Source organism: Chamaea fasciata, unplaced genomic scaffold, assembly GCF_029207755.1.
Source record: "Chamaea fasciata isolate MVZ Bird 193981 ecotype frontalis unplaced genomic scaffold, bChaFas1.0.hap1 SCAF_3, whole genome shotgun sequence".
Taxonomy (NCBI): Eukaryota; Metazoa; Chordata; class Aves; order Passeriformes; family Sylviidae; genus Chamaea; species Chamaea fasciata.
The window spans coordinates 32,933,693-32,952,630 of record NW_027094088.1 but is presented as its reverse complement, the minus strand read 5'-3'; the positions used below and the strand labels follow the sequence as shown (position 1 = coordinate 32,952,630).

The following is an 18,938-nucleotide window of genomic DNA, read 5'->3' as shown; positions in this document are numbered from 1 at the left end:
TTAGTACAAAAGCCCTTTTTTCTTTCGCATTTAGAGACAGCAATATTAGCACCAATAATCACAGCAATATTAGCACCAATCAATACACCTTTGAAGCTCAGTGCCAGCTGGAGAGGTGCTAGAGGCCGCCTGTCTGTCTGAAGGATCCATTGCAGGTTCCCACACCACGCTCATCCCTACTCTCCAAAAGCATGGGCTGAGCCTGGCATCCCTGGGTGCAGTCACCAGGTGGCATTTCACTGGGGGAGCCTTTGTGCAGGGAGCCACGGGCAGAGGCAGCACTTTAGGCCATGCAGTCTGTCCTTCCTTTAAACCTCTTAAAATGCACAGAAGCCATGAGGCTCCTGGAAGGGCAAAGCAGCTTCAAGAAAGCAATTGCAGAGATGAGAGCATCCATGAAAACTGGGCACTCCCTGAGGTGTTTCTCTGCCCTCGACTCCAGAGTGCTGGAGGGAAAAGCAAGCTTGGACAGCCTCCCCAGTGCTTTTACTAAACTTTCCAAGTGTCTCTGACATGAAATATAATTGACCTTTACAGTTCCATTTGAGCCAGGTACACTGCCATCAGCTCTTGCTAGTCCTCACTACTCAGTTCATGTTTGCTTAATGGCATGTGAATTAATTTGCTGGAAGCTGACACTTCACTGCAGGATTAGTTAGTGACACTAACACTGGGCTGGTGCATGAAATTTAAGATTCAGAGCATCTTTTTGTGGTAAACAAAACAAAACAAAGGAGACAAATGCCAATGCTTTTTTGGAAATCTTCACTTTTAGGATGCTATGACTGAGTAATGAATGAGCTGAAGTACAGAAGAAAAATAAACCAAATTCCAGCTATTTAAAGGCTCAGTGATTCCTTCCAGGCAAAAAACAAGCAGCTATTGTGTGCTGGCACTGGGAAGGGCTGGGGGAAGGCAGCGTTTCCCACAGGCAAATTAGGAATGGGAAAACCAGGACAAAACCCTCAAGCCTCTGCAGCCTGAGTAGGGAACACAAGACATTTTCTGTTCAACATGATTTGTGTTGTCATTAGGTGGGTTTAATAGGGCTTTATACTTATTCTGGGAGCAAAGCCCTGGCTCTGCTTGAACTAACAGTAATGACTATTCCGACTTGGGAAACATGAGGGAGCATTTGCCACGTCACTCAGGCACTCTCTGGGAACAGAGGGTCTCCTCCGCCCCCATCCCCTCCTGGTGAGGGAGTTTGGACACGTTTCACTGGAGCCTGATAAAAACCTGTCTGTGCCTGTTTGGCCAGCGGGTGTCTGATTCACAGCACTTGTCTCACCATAAAGGAGGACCCCATATTGACCATCAGCCACACTGGGACCACAGCAGAACCCCACAAGGGGTGCATTTGAAAACCCCCACACTTCTACCCCACCGCTGCCTGGAGCAGCAGACAGGGCTGGCATCATGGATGTGGGAAAGGCTTCTCTCGCCCCCTTCCTAACTCTCCTCCCAAGCTGTCCTGGGCCCCAGCAGGAACAGTTCAGCAACAGTCCCAGCTTCCTGAAGTTCTGTATCTGGATGCCTTGTTTCAGGCCATGTAAAGGTGAAATGGGAAAGAGAGGTAAAAACAGCTTCCTAAAAAGAAATCGTGAGTTAAAGCCCACGAAAAACAGCTCCCGCAGGGCACACGTGAAGCCCCTCCTTCACCTTCGCTTTGTTTAGAGACAGTAGCAGTGATTTCTGTCATTTCACACAAACACATCGTCTGGAAGCCACACAGCAGGTAACCTGCAGGTGCAGCAGGCTTGCTGCTTTGAGGATTCCAGGATCAAGGTCTTTCGAAAGACCAGAAGAACTGCTGACCACCCTCTTAAACCTGCAGAAGGAGTGGTGTTCCCTTAGTTCTGTGTGTCCCAGGCTGCTGCTCAGCGATGGAATGGGTGGAGAGCCACTCTGGTATGAGCAATGTCCCGCTCTCTACAGAGGGCCAGAGATAGATGTAGCCTCTGTCATACCCAAAGCAAGCTAAAACTATGCCAGTGAAGGATCTTGCATTTCTTTATGGCTAGATCCTGGTTTAGTCCACGATATGCTAATTTTAATGAACCAGATCACATGAAAAATACAGGATCCCTACTCTAGCCCAGCAGGAATGGGAGCTGCAGTGGAATACAGCTGCTTTTCCAAAGAACTGCCATGGCCTCCCTGACAAGTTGTTACAATGTCAAGTTTGAAGTTTTTTTATTATCTGATTTAGATCAAACCACAGGATTTCAGAGAAAGTCAGGAACTGTTCAATAGCCATTTCCATTGCACTCTAAGCAGCACTGAGAAAGAATGGATTTATTCTGAGTGGGTGATAGGACTAAGGTGCTATAGCCATAAAAAACCTCTGCCTATTGTGAAGCTGTTCCAATGACAAATTTGTCATATACTTCTGCATGGCTGAAGAAACTTTTAGAAAATACAATTTCATTTGGAACATTTATTTTTTTCTTCAAGAGCACCTCCATTAAATGCAGCCACTCACCCACTAGCAAACAATGCAGTAGGTACTTTTGTGTATTGATCACCTTCCTAGAGCTGATGGGCACTCCTGACCCTTGGATGCCAAAAGTGATTAACTAGTGCCAAGTTTCCTTTCAATAAGTTACAAGTTGCTCAAACTCTTTTGGCAGGCCTGCTGGTGATTAGGGAAACACAGAAAAGGGAACACTTCTGTGTCTGGGCAGTTTCTCCAACAGGTCGTGCCTTAGGCAATGTTCATTAGCATGGACAACATGGCAAAACACATCCCCTTCCCAGCCGTGGGGAGAGATGGGCAGGGACAGCACCAGCTCGGACAGTCACAGGACAGCACTCTCATTTATCAGTGCCCTCAGCTTGCAGAGGAATCTCTCTGCTGTTAAAACACATACGCTCATCTGCCCTTTGCAAATTCCAGCGCCAACACCCTTCACTGCTGGCAAAGCACGTCCTCAAAGGCTGTTGCCAACTCTGCCATAGCTTGGGATGTTTGGGGAAGATGCCTCATACAAACCAAGCCGCAGTGCCTGATGCTCATGTCAGCCTAACAGCCTGAAGTTTAACTACAGGAAACCCTTGGACAGTCTCACTGTCCTCAAAACCATCCTTCAAAGTCAAACATCAGCTTGGGTGGCACTGCCAAAACAAGCTGCAGGTACAGGGGGAGTAACACACAGAGCCAAGCTTTTTTTTTTTTACAAAAGTATTTTTAATAAACTGATGGATTTAAGTTTAAGATGCTAGACAACTTGTTGCCATGTACAGGTAACAAAAGTCAAAATTCTTTGAATTTTATACAAATACTATGTAGTAAACTTGAATACAAGTTTACAAAAAATGCATCAGTGGATATTCAGCTTTTAACCAACTTCCAACCGTGAAAATTATCATCTATCAATAGTGATCAGAATTGCATTGCAAATTTTAGAAGTAATGCAACTATGTTTTTTTTTCTTTACCAAGCCACTCTGAAGTTACTGGTGCACACTGACAGTACATTGGATTTTTTTGGCTTGCTGAACAGAAAATGGCATTTAAATAAAATGACTGAGTCAAACAATGTAATACATATCAAAGGTACTATCTCACAGAAAATTAAACAAGAATGAGAAAGTAAACAGAGCAGAACCCTGAAGTGGTGATATTTTTCTACCCGTTTTGATGGAAAAGACTCCACAGGTGTCCAGCTTTCTCACAGCATTTTGAAGTGTTCTAGTCCTAGCACAGTGTGGTCATTAGTAGACTAAAGTAATCCCTGCTTGGCAGTAATGCTGGTGAAAGGTAACTTGCTCTATTGCTAACAAATCAGAGTAACCACTGGCAGGGTGACTTCTTGCAGGCAATTCAGCAGAGGCTGAGCTGACAGCACACGATTGAAGTTACAGTACTGCTCGCTTTGATACAATACCCAACAACCTTCAGGGTTCAGGTGTCAGTTTCCTCACAGGATTTACAAACAGATGGTTTCGAAACAAACAAAAAAAAAGTCAAAGTCGTTATGGAGCATAAGACAGTATTTTCACCTGTACAGCTACCAATAAAATGAATGTTTTTGTTACAAACTTTCCAGTCTGCTTTATAAAAAATAGTCTCAGTTTCACTTCTAAATAAAAACTGTGCTGTGATCTGTCACGTTCTTGCATTGTACATGCTGTAATTGTGTGTGTTAACGAAGGTGTAGAGATTTGTGACCTAGCGCTCTGGATGTATCAGAAGCCTAAAAAGCTGATTTTGGTACATAAAAGGTAGCAATGAAAATTCATTCTATTTATTTTTCCTAAAGTCTAGGAAAAGCTACAGTACTTTGCTAGATCAGTGGCCTCAACCCTGAGCTGAAATAAAGGACCTGCCCTGGCCAAGAGACTTAGTCACATTACTACCACAGCTGCACAGCAGAGACAAAATGACCTGTCTGCAGCCTGTTGTCTGAGCTGTGAGTAGTGTGAGATTCAGTTCTGTAATGCTTGAGAGTTGACTGGAGACCACCATATTCATTTTCACTACAGGGAAAAGAAGGAAAGGAGAACTCAAATTCAGAGTGGAAAGCACTCAACAGGGAGGGTCAGTATATTCAGCTTCTGGAGATCAAACAGAGAATGAAGTTAGTGGCAGACTCACCAGTGTTAAGCATTTCCCACTTGGTAGAAGAGATTATTAAAACACGTACCAAAATAGAGTTATGGAGACTTACTACTATCTCACTCTTTCCAGAAAGAGTCTCACTTGATTTCCCCCCCCAGAACTGAGCACATCTCTTTCTGTACTACACTGCATCACAGAAGATAAGTGAAAACCTAAAGTCTGTCGGATGAAGGATTCAACCCAGGTGGCAGCAGAAAAACTTCCACTTGTTTCTAACACAAGTTGGAGCTGGCAACCATAAGAATTCTTACTATGATACAGCTACTGCACCTTCCCGTAGGGTTCAGTGGCACCACTACTCACGGCCAGGAGCATTCATAACATGAAGCTTTTTGCCTCCCAAGAGGACTTTTTTTTTTGCTTTTAAACAGCAGAAACTGCAGAGTCAGTATTTCATTTAAGAGAAAAACTAAACCCAGCAAAAGACTGTAAATAAAACTCATAGGAATCATTTGTATTTCTAGTAATGAACACTTCTTTGTGAGCTGATCAGTTTAGGGATGGTATGTTTTTTGTTAGTTTAAGGCAGCAAGTCTTACAAAATACTCAAGCTCACCTCCCTCATATTTGTGCTACTGTAGCCTTATGTGCACAATAGAACCTCACTAATTTACACTAATGATTGGAAGAACAATTAATTCTCTTGGTAAATTAACAAGAATAAGGCATTCCATTATATATTCTGATCACTAATTATAATTCACCTCTAATTATAATCTACCAGCAAACATACTTCTGTGTTTTAGAAAATAATATCTCTTACCTTCAGATATAATTATGTGTGCAGATTAGTGGGTTCTGCTGTGTAAACACACAGGTGCATAAGCAATTTTCAGGTTTTTCTTCATTACATCTGATAAGAAAGTTAATGCCACAGATAGAGACTGTGGGAAAATAAATTAGGATTTTTCTATCATTTGTGCGGATATGCACAACTGGGCAGTAATTTATAGCTCAAAAAAAGAAGGACACGAATGTTTACAAACTCAAATGAAGCAAAATCAGCAGCAGGAAGCAAAGGCCATTCCTCAACCATAAATGGCTTGTTTTACATGATTCCAAACTATATGAAGCAGACAAACAAAACAGGAATACAAGTACTAACTTATATATACAAGTTTGAAATCAAGTAAAGCAAAGAAGTAAAAGATTTGTTGATGCTTCTAGCAGATGATATTCACATGTTTAAATCCTGAAGTAAACTGCAAGTAAAGACACAAGACAGGATGAAAACTCCATGGCTGAATTGAAAAGAAAAAAAAAAAAAGAGAAAGAAAGAAATTGATTGATGTGCATTGCAATGAGATAGAAATTTCCCTTCATATGTGCAAAAATCCACAGTTTCATTAACGTAGAGGTCATACTTCTAGGAACAGATTTTAGACCAAACCAGTCTCCCTACATCCTGGAATCTACCTGTTTACATCAGCCACTTCAAGTGCACAGTACCCTGTTCACATATATAGTATTCTACAGTTTCTGGCATTCCTCAATTTCATGTTCTCCTGCCTTGTATCTTGAAAACAAAGGGGAAAGTTCATCCAGGGCATCATATCACTGCTTTTGATTTGTACCAACAGTTAAATCAGACTCAAATTCTTTCTTCTTCCATGGTAGCAGGAGTCCTTACAGGACTTGTAAACAGCAGTACACAATACTGTAAACAAATAATTTAAGTTCTGCTTTATGCAAGATGTTAAGTTAACTTAGGTCTACCAAACAGGTGAAAATGAAAAGGGTGGCTTCACACAAAATCATTCCCTTTTCTCCCAGCAATTCCTTTCACTATGTAAATAATCCTGAGCTGAAACAGGGGTTGATGAGAGCTTTTTTTTTTTTTTTTTGCATATAAAAACAATGTTCTAGAGTTGGCTCTCATGTTCTGTCAGGAAGTTAATTGCTGAAGAGATCAAACTGAAGTATTTCAAACCATTTGCTACTTTGGAGGAGGACTTATAATTTGGTGTGGCGTCCAGTTCTAGACCCAGATGCCGAGCTTGCCAAGGAAGCTGATGCTGCTGCATCCTCAGCTTCCTCCAGCTCATCGTGCAGCTCCTGGCTAACACTGGACTGGAGGGCTGCAGGGGTCAGCCACTCCTTTGGCAGGCAGCTCTGCAGGAAGGGTATACAAGAGCTGAAGTAGGCAAGGCGATTCACCCATCGTGGAATCTCTTTTCCACAGAGAATCTATGGGGGAAGGAAAAAGAAAGGGTTAATTTGTTTTCTGGATTCAGCAGTAATGAAACTGCAGTAGTTTCATTTGCTACAGCAAAAGCTGTAGCAGTCTTACAGCTTACATATCACAAATGCCAGTCAAGAAGCACCCAAGTTAGCTGCAGTATGACAACTTTCTCCATGAGTAAAGGCAGCATTCCAAGTCCTGTAAAGACACCTATATTCCATTGTGAAAGTTGGACACATGGTTGATTCTATGATTTTCTTAAAAGTCCTGAAAAGCCTAACCACCTCACTCTTTTTGAATAACTTCCGTGAGGCACAGAAATTAGTTAAGCTATGGTTTCTATTCAGTACTAATTCCTCAGAAACAGAAACTGCAGGAGAAACGCCACTATGGCAAAAAAGCACCCTGAAATCAAGTGTCAATACCAGAGCTGTATGGAGTTACACACACAGCTGAGGCTCTTTACTGTGGTGGCCTCTGACGACTTCCACAAGACATCACTATCCTACAACACAGGCCAAGCACACACTTTGGTTCACTGGAACAAGAGGAGCTATCCATTGCACAGCTGGGTTCAACTCCTCAAAAATTTATAAAGTTGCATTAAGTACTTATTTTTACTGCACATCAGTCATTAAATAATTTTGTTGTCACTATTCAAGGAGTGAGCTATTTTACTTAACTACCTCCATAGTCACTTCTGGTATTACAGTGCAAATCTGGAGAACATGAGCATTACTCTGCTGTAACTGAGAAGCATTTAACTTGCAATTATACCCACTTTTATAGTCAAGTTGAACACTAAATAGGACAAGACCTAAACCAGAAACAATATGACCATGCAGCTGACGAGTATGGCAAAACCATGGCCATATAGACCAGATTTCACACCAACAGCAGCTTTGTCAGTGTCTCACCCTATTTACTTGTACCAGCACTGCACATGAATCATCATCTCAATAAAATTTTTCACCACCAGTGGAAGATCAGTCCACATAAAACACGGGCTTTACAGTAAGTATGCATTAACTATTTTGGAAAAAAACTCAATTAAAATATATGAAAGTTCACATGGGAAAAATAGCCATCCTTGTTTTGGAGTGTTTCAATGAAACATTAGAATCAATTCTGGCAAGCCGAGATTGTCAGCTATCGATGAAAATCAAAGTTTCCATTCCCCTCTTTGTCCTGGGTTACTTGTTCCTGACCCTTTCCCTTGTGTGGATACACATGTGAATGATTAGGCACTCAATCATATTGGCAGACTGATCATGTTACAGCAGAGCCAAGGGGGAAAAAGTGAAGCCCGTTCGACTCCTCGGTCAGATACTCTGCATCACCACTCCAGTATCCACATGACCAGGACACAGGTGCTGGCAAAGCAGTAACTTGACAAAAGCCTCTCAAGCAGAAGATTAACATTATCTGGATAATTTCAATGCCTTTGCTATTCTTTAACACTAGGTTGTAACTTTGAAAATTATTTACAGTGTGATGGTTCTGTGGGGAAATACAAATAATCTGATAAAAATAGCATGTAGTTCTATCTTCAGTAGCATCCCTGAACCAACTAAAATTATTTTGAAATCTTGTTAATACTTTATTTACTAGGTATGTCTTTAGGAATGCACCTCTGTTCTAACACAGGCTATTGTATGACAACAATATTTAGCAGGAAAATCTGGTGCTTTGGACATAAGCACAAATACAACCTGAAAAGTGATGACATTTGCCCAAGGCAACAGAGATAGCAAGTTGAAAATTAAACCAAACATTACAAAGGGCTAGAAGGAGAGGATGCTCTGTAGCCACCTGTAAAGCACCCCTCCATAGACCTCTATGTTTGTTTACCTCAGATAAAGCTGAAGAAAAGTGATTGCAGTTTTTGTGCATTAGGTGATAAGCATTTCCTTTGAATTCCTTTCCAAGCTCTTCTACTATTTTTTCTATATCATCTTCCATAAAGTCAGTACTGCCTAGAACCACAGCCTCTCTAGAAGAGAAATAGAGAGTAGAAGGTGATCAGGCACCCATGATACAGGTGACTACTGTTCATACATTGCTCAAGTCACTCCACTGTGGGTAGCAAGATCTTTCTGTTCTCCAAAAACAACAAAGGTTCTTTCTATTCCATTTTATGGCACCACTTTCATCTTTATCATGAGAGATTATGTTTCCTTGCTGATTACCCACCTTGAAAAAGTTACTGCATTGCTTACACTGTATGAGTAATAAAAGTTAGCCACAAGTCCACAAAATTTGTACGCATTTCAGGATTTTAATGGTATGCTAAAAAAAGTTCTTTGCTGTAGACACTTCATTGCCTCATCACCTCTGTCCGTGTTTCATTTCTATGCAAACACATGAATTTCTCAGAAAGTCAGAAATCCTGTACAATTCAATACATCTATCCTCAGAACTAAATGCAACAACTTGTCTTTTTCATATGCTTTCCCAAAGAGCAAGAAAATAGGTAATCTTTCTTACTTAAATTTAAATGTTTCTCCTAGCTCAGAAGCATTTCCTGGTGAAATCTCAAATATTCCAGAAAAAGGGTATGGATGACCACCATAGGCAAATTCTGAAAGAGAAAGCTCAGATTTAACAAAATCAGCATCTGATGACAGTAAAAAACAGCAGAGCTCACTGACTGGAAGATGACTTCACAAGGATCTCAAGCTAGCAGTCAGACATGTTATTTACTTGGGGAGCAAAGGAAATGAGCTGGAAATCAATAGTTTTGTCAGTTACTACTCAGCCTAAGTAAAAATTGACAGGAAATTCCCTACATCAGTGTACAGCTTTAACTTGAATAACTTTGCAGTATGTCCATATTGTTTCATTGTGTAAGTGAGCATTTACAAGTTAAATTGTACATCTTTATACATACTTGTCTTTAGAATTCCACTTACATACATCTAAATTCGGGATTCAAAGTACTGCATCCTCAGAGGCCTGATGGCACTTCTGTTCAATGTACACTACAGTCCTCAGTGTGGCAGTGAGCAGTGGCCTAACAGGTTCTTTAAATTTCTTGATTTGCAAGAGTTCAATTGTCACCAGTTCTTTACTGTAACAAGAAAATAAACCAGTGCATGCATCTGCACACAGCATCTGCTGGCTTAAGCACTCACACTACACGGAAGTATCCTGGTGTGCTGTAGCTTCCCTCTGTGTCTGTCAGATAACAGAGCATGCCGCACCCAGAGTGTAATGAAAAGCTTTAAGCATGACTTCACACTTCCTCTCCTCAAAATTCCTAACACACCACCCAAGTCTAGCACTCAGTTTTGTGGATAATCTTTTTTACAACAGAAAAAAATAAATAGAAAGTTTGATGTGCCTTGAAAAATGCAAGTCATTGTTCTAGCAGGAGCATGACCTGCTATATGAGAAAGCTGCTATAATCCCAACAGGAAGGGAGGCACATGTATTTGGCACAGCTCAAAAACTGGGTTTCAGGCACAGCACTATTAAGAGTCAGGTCTTTCTGGGTCAGATTAAAACAAATCAAAAAGAAAAAGTTTTAACAATAAGCATTTTATTTTGTTAATTTGTTGCTCTGGTAACACTTGCAAAACCAGATCCAATGTGACCATTACCGTAGCTGAAATGTAGTTTAAGATACCTTTGGTCTTTGGAGTGCATGCCCTGCCTTTAGCTCCTTCCCCTCACCTCCCAACACATTCCAAAAAAACCCAACCCATTGCAGTAGATTTTCCTTCTTTAACTGGACTACTTTCAGCAACACCATCACCCTGGAGTGTCATTATACTTTGGGCAGAAACACCTCAGACCTGAGCCCGTGCTGTGGTGTGCACAGAAACACCTTCTGCCTGCAATGCACGCTCAAAGTGGCCTGAACAGACCAGGAGGCTGCAGCAGCCAAGCACAACCTATTTAGCAAAACTGAAAAGCATTGCTGTTATTTATCACATTTATCACAAGGGCATCTTTTATGAACAGTATGCATGGGATGCCTTTGAAAGAAACTGTCTCTAAAGCAAACCAACCTACCAAAATGGAATAGACCTTTTCCTGAGCATCATATACTTTTAGGTGCCTCTCTGCAACAGATTAATGTTCCTGTAGTTAAAAATTAACTCCTTGCACTAAGTACTGGCAGAAAACTCAGGAAAGGATTCAACCATGCTTACACAAGCACACATTTGTTTTATGTATTTTTTTTTAAATATTTCCAAACCTAAAATAAAAATTTCTATGCCTGGCTGAATAAGTTGCACACTTTTTCATAGTTGCATAGCTTTGTACAAAATAATGCAAAACAGCTACCAGATTATTCATGTCCAAGGTTGTTTTCCAGAGGCAGAATAGATGAGAAAAGAGATGAACAGGTTTCAGGAGCTAGGCTACCCTCACTACCTGAAAAATGCTTTTTAAATAACAGTATTACTGAAACAAAAAGTTACGTTTTTCTTGTACATACCTCGGCCATACACCTCTATACCTGAATGAAACACTCCAATTCCAAGGGAAGAAGTATATTCATTCATCCAATACTAAAAGGAAAGAAGGAAAAAAAACACCAAACCAAAACTCTAGTTAGTTTGCAGTACAGATTTGTCTTCTCAGAGCAGACTGTCCCCATCAAAAGCATTAAACCCTATCACAAAGTATTAAACCCTATCACAAAGTGGAAACTGCACAACCCATTTTACAGGAACAAAATGTCACTAAAATTCCCCAACTGTAGGCAGTGAATTAATTCCATTAGGTTCTATTCCAGTGTTTTAGTGCTGTCAACGTTTGTCAGCCAAGGAGTCTGTACCTGGGAGAAATCCAGATCAACTTTCTACTTGTCAACAAGCTGTAGGTTGTAAAGTTTGCCATTAGGTGGAATACATTCTAGAATCAGTTGCTGTAATTTTAGGGAGCACATTTTTTTTCAAAGCACATTGGAATGTAAGACTGTGAGATATACACACTGACTGTCATTAATAGTAAGGACCACACCTGCTTAAGAACAGAGGAGCACAAGACATACTCAGAGATGGACTGACATTACCTTATTATTTTGTCTTTGAATACTCAATTAGAGGTCACCATACAAGAGAGAAAGCTCTCTCCAGGCTGCTGATGCATGGGGCTCCAAACACCAGGTTTAAGTCCTTTGCAGGTCTGACACTTGTTTCCAATATATCACTTGTATTGTAGTCAACAGAAAGCAGATGCATTTCAAAAGGAATCAGAAGTGAAAAATTTTTAGAAAAGGGAAAAAATAGTACAGAAAGGAAACTTCCCTCAATGCTTTCTCTTTTCTTTTATGAAAGTGCAGCAGCAGCCGCAGCAGCAGCAGCAGCAGCGTCTATCAGAAGCTAACTGTTACCCTCCAGACCTCAAAGATGCAGAACTATGGAAAAGGAAAACCTCAAAGTACTCTTTCCCTGCCTACATCACCACCCTCAAAGTATCAGTCTCCAAGCATTAAAATATTTCAAGTGACACACAATTTGAGAAGGAACCGGAAACAAAGTCTAAAAAAGAGAAAAGCCTCAGTTGTGTCCTTAAAACTGAAATGGGCTAGCGAGCAAAACCTCAGGAAAATACAAGGAAAACATTATTATGTCAATTACTCCAGTAACAGGATTTTTTCTCCCAGAGCTTCTCTGCAAGCTTTTACAATGCAGACTTCAAAAAATCAACTGGCAGGCAGGGCACAGGCTGAGATAGTACCCCAGTAAATTAATACTGGTTTAGCAACCAGGCAGAAAAAAAGAAATTATCTTCTTCACACAACCTGTTGACATAATCAGTGTTTTCTGATGCAAAGCCACTATGCAGCACAACCAACGATAAAAATGTAGAAGGGTGCAAGTGTCACACTTGAAGATGTGCTGGCTGGAGTCAGTGTGTAATTTACAGTGTCATTGCAAACACAGCCTGTAAGCTTTTTGTCTCCCAATAAAAATGATACACTAAACCTCAGGTTGACAAGCTATTAATAAAAATGGAAACAAGTTAAATGGCAAAAAGAGCATGTCGTGCCAATACTTACAAACAGACAAGCCAGCTGTAGGAAATTTTGTCAATACGAATTAAGAGAAGGCAGATTTTGTGCCTTATATTTATTTAAAGCTCAACTGTGATCCATGGATAAATTTTGCTTAAGACTAAACTTTACCATTTACTTTAATTTCTGGCTTTGTCAGTGTGGTGCTATGTTAGCTAGAGGAGTATGGGTGACCACACTAAATCATCACCTTAGTCTGTTTAGCAGTTCTTTCCTTCCACCCCCCAGAAAAGAGCAGAGAGCAAGTCTGTATGAACAAACTACATCCAGAAATACACTGTGTTAATTTACTCTGTCTAGAAAGACATAGAACAGGGAGAATATGAAGAGCCCAAGAAAGGGGAAGTATGCGAACTCTACTCATCTCAGTGTGTTTGTGAGAATTAAAAAATGGATTCTGCTCACAAGGTGAAATCAAAGTCCCCAGGAAAATGGAACTACTGCAACATAAATGTATTCCAGTTCTGATGCCCTTCCTATCCCAATTTACCAGCTCACCACTTCAAAATAGTTTCAGGTTTATATTTATAGCCAAAACTGTAGGCACAGTCAACGTACAGTTTGTCATCACTGGAACAAAGTACGTTTGTCTAATGGGAAGGTGTATCCAAATGAACCTAATCTAGAACTGAGCTAGACAGGTCTCTGGTGCTCTCGTCTGTCCCTCTCCTGGGCACTTGTGGCCAGAAAACTCAGAACCTCGCCACTGCATTCCAAACGACCTACATAGCATGTACCCACTGGATCTGTTAATGCCAAGCAAGGTTATGGCTGCTCTATGAAAACAAAACTTACACAGGATACCCCACATGCACCGGGATAGAATAAAGCCTAGTTGGTTGTTAGAAAATGTTGGCTGTTAGAATAAAGCCTAGTTGGTCAGAAGAAAATGAGAGAAAAAAAGTATTCACAGTACTCCCCACCCACAACCTCACAAAACCAAACAAAGCATAGGGAGGAGAGAGAAAAGTGAGTCCCCAAGCCTTCCCATTGATCCACACAGAAGCAGATGAACAGGATGGAAAGCTGATCCAACAAGGTATTCAGCACAGCTTGCTCCTATCCTTACTGGTGCCACCTAAACACTCAGGGCTCGCTACACTGCACAAAGTGAGCACTGGTGGCAAAGAAAACCAGAGTCAGCAGCTTTGGAAGAAGTGCCTGAAGCACGCTGGCACTTTGCTTCATATTTCCAGTAAGAACAGAATAGGTTAATTGAAGATAAAAGAATTTCAATGAGGCAGAATTACTTTCCCCCTAGGAGCAGTAATTATATCTAATTATTACTTAATCTGGATGAGCTATTGGAAAGTTGGTCCCATTTACTCATTGAACAGAATACCTTATCTCACTGAAGGAAGAAATGCAGGACAAATGCAACAAAGAGTGCTGAATTTGGCTGCAGCTGAAAAGATTATACATACCTTACAAAATAAGATTGCAAATTAAATTACATCTGTATAGTTCACTGGTTCAGTAACATGCCCAAACTGATCTCAGATGCTACATCCTTGTTCCCATTACACAAACTGGATTCCCTTTAGTCTTGATATGGATTTTGCCATAGTAGTATGCTGCAATCCCATACCCTCAATATTTTGCAATATGTCAGTCTTGTGAAACAGGATTTCAGGTTTAATCTATCATAAGGAAAATATTAGAGAAGTATTTTTCTACGTGCACAATAAAGTCATGTCACTACAATGAAAGAAAAAACACTAATCCCAGTGCTTCAAAAATATCTTCAGAGCTTTCATTTACATTAATACTTTAGCTTGTTATCGCCTTATTTTACAAGGGAAAAAGTAGGATACTACTTGGGCATGAAAAAACTAGACTCCTAAAAATAGCAGTTAGTTAAAATGAAGCTATAAAGTACTCCAGTCCTCAAAACACAATGTATCAAAGCCTTCACCCTACCCTTTTAATGATCATAAAAGATGTTCAAAGGCCTGAACTGTACCATATAAATACACCCTTAAGCTTCTCTCCCTCCATAAAGTTACCACTGCTTGAAAGTTGTCTTTCTTCTACAACGCATGCATCGCCCTCACACTCTGGGTGTAATCAAAGACTTTCGCTTTTTCAAGCACTAAGGACATTGGAAGGGTATGTCCTCCAAAAACAACAAACTCAGTCCTGTAAGGAGTTCCAACAGTAGCAAGGTCACTCAGTATTCCCCTGCATATCTAAGCAGCTGCCTGGGAAATGAAGCCACAGTTTGCTTTCAGGTTAAAATAAAGCTCTTCGTTATTACAGTAACATTGGTTCTGTCAACCAGGTGAACAACAATGGTCCCTTGCTCCAAAAGAGAAACGAAGAACCCCAAACCTAAACTACAAAATAATCCCAAACACATTTCCAAGTAACATGGAACGTCAGAAGCAAAAAGCAAACCTGCTAATGTCTCAAATACACAGTTGGAATGGTTTGGTGAATAAACAGAACTTCAAAACTCCCATTACAGAAGACTCCTCCCTTCTCCCACCCACTCGTGGTGCCCCCAAATAAAGCAGTACCATTGACTGCAGCAGGCTGTTGTACAAGCAGTAAAAACTGCTATGCAACATGAAAGTGAGGCTTTGGTTTGAAATGGACTGAGATGTGGTTTAGCAGAGGAGTTTGATGAAGGATGAACACTGGCGGTGTCTTTCAGACATCACACAAACCTGTGTTCTTCTCACCAGTTTGAAGGAAAACAGTTTCTCTAATGGTCAAATAAAGTACATGCCGCTACAAAACAATGAACAGGACTGAAGCAGAAATATTCTCCTTAGTGGCTTCATCTTATACTATGTATAAGATCTGTGGTGATGTGCAGCTTCAATCATTAAAGTCACCCCTATATGTAATCAAACATTTGCAAATAAATGGGTTTGGCTGCTTCTTTTGGACAGCAAGCTCCTTCCACAGATGGTGGCTTCAGAGGCTATGTGAATTCTCAACGGAGGCAGAGACTCGGTAATAATAACAGGAAAACCAACATGTCCTTAGGAAAAATATGACACTAGCTTTTAGAAGCACACCCTTCCTGTTGCTTTTTTTCCTCACTTCCCTCATGTCGACTGCCAACCTTCCCGGGATGGCTGGAGTAAAACTGATCACAGCAATTCAGCTCTGGAGGAAAAAGAAAGGATGACATGAATGAGAGAGTAGAGAAAGAGAAGGAACATGCTGAAGTCACACCCCGCCGGTGCTACCACCACAGTGAGAATGGAGTTTCTCAGAGGCCATGGCACTACTTTCCAGGCAGGCATTTACACAGGAGTCAGTCCACTCTGTTAAGGTTTCACAGCCCACTCTGCACAATTAAGCAGGTCTTTGTGAGAGCAGTGGGTCTTCCATTTCGATGAGTCAGAAGTGCGTCAAGCCTTGACTTCAAAGATATTCTTATGTAAGAGTCATGAAACTGAAGTCCTATTTCTTTCTCTGTACAAATATTTATAGTTAATATATATAAAGCCATCTTTTTTATGCTAAAAGAGATCCCCAATATATATATTCACACTGTAGTCCAGGGAAGTCATATTTTTGCATGTGACAGGGCATCCTTCCCTCAAGTCTAGTATAAATAAGACACACTGTGACTTTTTCTCATATTAGCATCACATATGAGCTCAGCCAGGTGAGTGAAGACCCCTTTTTTTTCCTCCCATCTCTCATAAAATCACAGTGAACAGACTGTTCCTGTCTCCAGTCTCCCCTCACTGTCTATAATGAAGGAAACTCAAGTCAAGGTAACAGGCTATATTCACTGGAGAGCGAGCTCAAACACAGGAGTGGGCTAAAGATTCCCCCAAAAAGGGACATTGATTTCTAAGGTAAGTATTAGAGTGAAAGAAAATAATGACAAAAATCAGGCTAGTTGCTGGGATATTGCAAAAATATTTGATTTCAAGCCAGATAGCCCCCTATTGATTGCTATTAAAACATTTTAGTATTTGAATGTGACTGTTCCCAAGCAAAACAAGCTATATTTTCTCACTTCCAGCAGTTACTGACACTTTACCATACACCTTCAGCCCTTCAGAACAGCGAAGGTTCACTTTAAAATGGTGGTGGTAGGAAAGCCTATCCAAAATAAGCCAAGTAACACAACCACTGTCACCTGAAGCTAGTTCTCCATCTTACTGTCCCTCTATCAGTAGACTCACAGCTTGGTCAGAGAACTACTGCCACTCGTTCTAATTTCCAGCGATTGAAAGGCATTAAGGGATAATATTTTCTGATTGCTTATCCAAACCTCCTGCTCCATGCAGGTACTTACACCTCATTTGTTACCATGGCATTTGAGCAGCTTCCAGCTGAACATAAGACAATACCACAGTTGCTGTAGGTGCCACAGAAAGATTATCCAGGAGGGAAGGAAGGTGAGCTCATAAGGCTGCCAATCAAGCTGGAGCAGTTCTTTTATTTTTACCAAGCCACAGCCTTAACAAAACTATTCAAAAAAATATGGTCTAGAAAAAAATCACCTTACTGACACTGTGCTAAAAAAAGCTCTTATCTTTGCAGAGACTGAGGATATCCCGAACTACCATCCTCCAGGAAAACTGGACCCTTTTCGCGAGCAGAAAGGCAGGGCCTCCCCGCTGCTGAGCTCTGGGGCAGTAGCAGAGGGAGCAGCGCAGCCCAGGGACGTTCACGGCAGGGAAAGTTTCCCCCGCGACAGGGAGCGGATCCACCTGTCACTGGGAGACCCGGCCCGGCAAACTTTTGTCGCAGGTCACAGAGGGGCTGTAGAAATCGTCAGACCTCCCAGATCACCGCCCTCGGCCCCCCCCTTCCCTTCCCTTCCCTCCCATCCCCGGGTTCGTTATCTCTCCCGCTCTGCCGCCCACGGTTCCAGCTCCCGCGGGGACAGCCATGGGAAGGGCAGGCAAAGTTTCCCGGCCGCCCCGGCCCCGCAGGGCAGGACACTCCCGCCGCCGCCCTGCCGGGAGGGGGCCGAGCCCCCCGCCCCGAGCCGCGCCGCGCCGTGCCGGAGGCTCACCATGTCGTAGACGTTCAGGATCACCAGCTGGTTCGCCATCGCCGGCGGCCCGCGGGCGCCCCCCGCCCGCTCGGTGGCTCCCGCTGCGGCGGCGGCGCCGCTCAGGCCGGCGGCGGGGCGGTGCGGACCCCCGGGGGCCGCTTCCTCCTCGTCCTGCCTGTTGCTGCGGGGCGGCGGGGGGCGGCGGGCACCATGGAGCCGCCGCCGCGGAGGGACGGGGCCGCGCCCCCGGGAGACGCGCTCAGCCCGCGGCCGGCACCGGGAGCCGGGGGGCAGCGGGCGCGGGCCCCACCCCGGTGGCGGCGGCGGTGCCGGTGGCGGGCGGGCAGGAGTGAAGGGAGGAGGACGGAAGGGAGAGGCGCCGGGGCGGGCCGCACCCTGCCTGGCGCCGGGCCGGGCCGCGGGACGGCCGGGCAGCCCCGCCGACGGGCGCAAAATGGAGCCGCTCCAGCCCGCCCCCAGCGCCCGAGCGGAGCGGCACGGCCGCGACTACAGCTCCCGGCGCGCCGCGCGGGAACGCGGGCGGGAACGCGGCTCCCGGCGTGCCCGGCGCTGCCGCCGCCCGCCCCGCGGCCTGCCCCGGGGGCTGCTCCCTGCCTCGTCGGCCGCTGTCCGGGGCGGTCGGTCAGCGCTGCGGCGGCTCCCTCGGGCCTCGGGGGACCCGGCTCGGCACGGCCCCGCTGCCCGGCTGGGCCCGCCTGCCCTGCCCCGTGCCATGCCGTGCCCGCCACTCGTGCGCCTGAGGTTGTTGGTTCCCAGAGGAGAATTAGTTCCCGGTCCGGGTGGTGGCCGCGTTCACAGCATTCCCTGGCACCGCCATTTCATGTTTGAGTTCGGTGAAGAACGGAAATTTTAAGTGGCTCGGCAGAAAGAGCGCCTGAGCCGTGCGGGCCTGGGGATAACCCACGTATGGATGCTGGTGAAGGCATCGCCGCCTCTAAGGCGGCAGGCACCTTCCGAGAGTTACCTTGCCATGTAAGCTTCCTCTATAACCTCGTCAAGCGAAAGCAAAACAAAAATCCATTTCTTAAAAGCTGGAGAGAAGCAGGAGAGAAAAAAAAAATTGCATTCTTCCAGCAGACTCAATCTTACAAGGACAAGCCGTGCCC

The 18,938-nt window shown here is 43.3% G+C and overlaps 1 protein-coding gene across 1 annotated transcript; it reads right to left on the bottom strand.

The window, feature by feature from the left end:
* Positions 1-3,175: 3,175 nt before the first annotated feature.
* Positions 3,176-18,247, bottom strand: DESI2 (desumoylating isopeptidase 2). The gene is made up of 5 exons (XM_066178529.1): positions 17,830-18,247; positions 11,253-11,325; positions 9,293-9,386; positions 8,657-8,798; positions 3,176-6,810 (listed from the first exon to the last, which is right to left on the bottom strand). The coding sequence occupies exons 1-5, from the start codon at positions 17,866-17,868 to the stop codon at positions 6,577-6,579; spliced, it is 582 nt and encodes a 193-aa protein (XP_066034626.1). The 5' UTR covers positions 17,869-18,247; the 3' UTR covers positions 3,176-6,576.
* Positions 18,248-18,938: the final 691 nt, after the last annotated feature.

What these genes read in the sequence shown, in the direction of transcription:
- DESI2 (XM_066178529.1), bottom strand. Translation starts at nt 17,868, where the DNA reads ATGGCGAACCAGCTGGTGATCCTGAACGTCTACGACATG. An exon ending in TATAGAGGTGTATGGCCGAG is followed by an intron (nt 9,387 to 11,252) that starts GTATGTACAAGA and finishes TTTCTCTTTCAG; the next exon opens with AATTTGCCTATGGTGGTCAT. An exon ending in TTTCTTCAGCTTTATCTGAG is followed by an intron (nt 6,811 to 8,656) that starts GTAAACAAACAT and finishes CTTCCCCCATAG; the next exon opens with ATTCTCTGTGGAAAAGAGAT.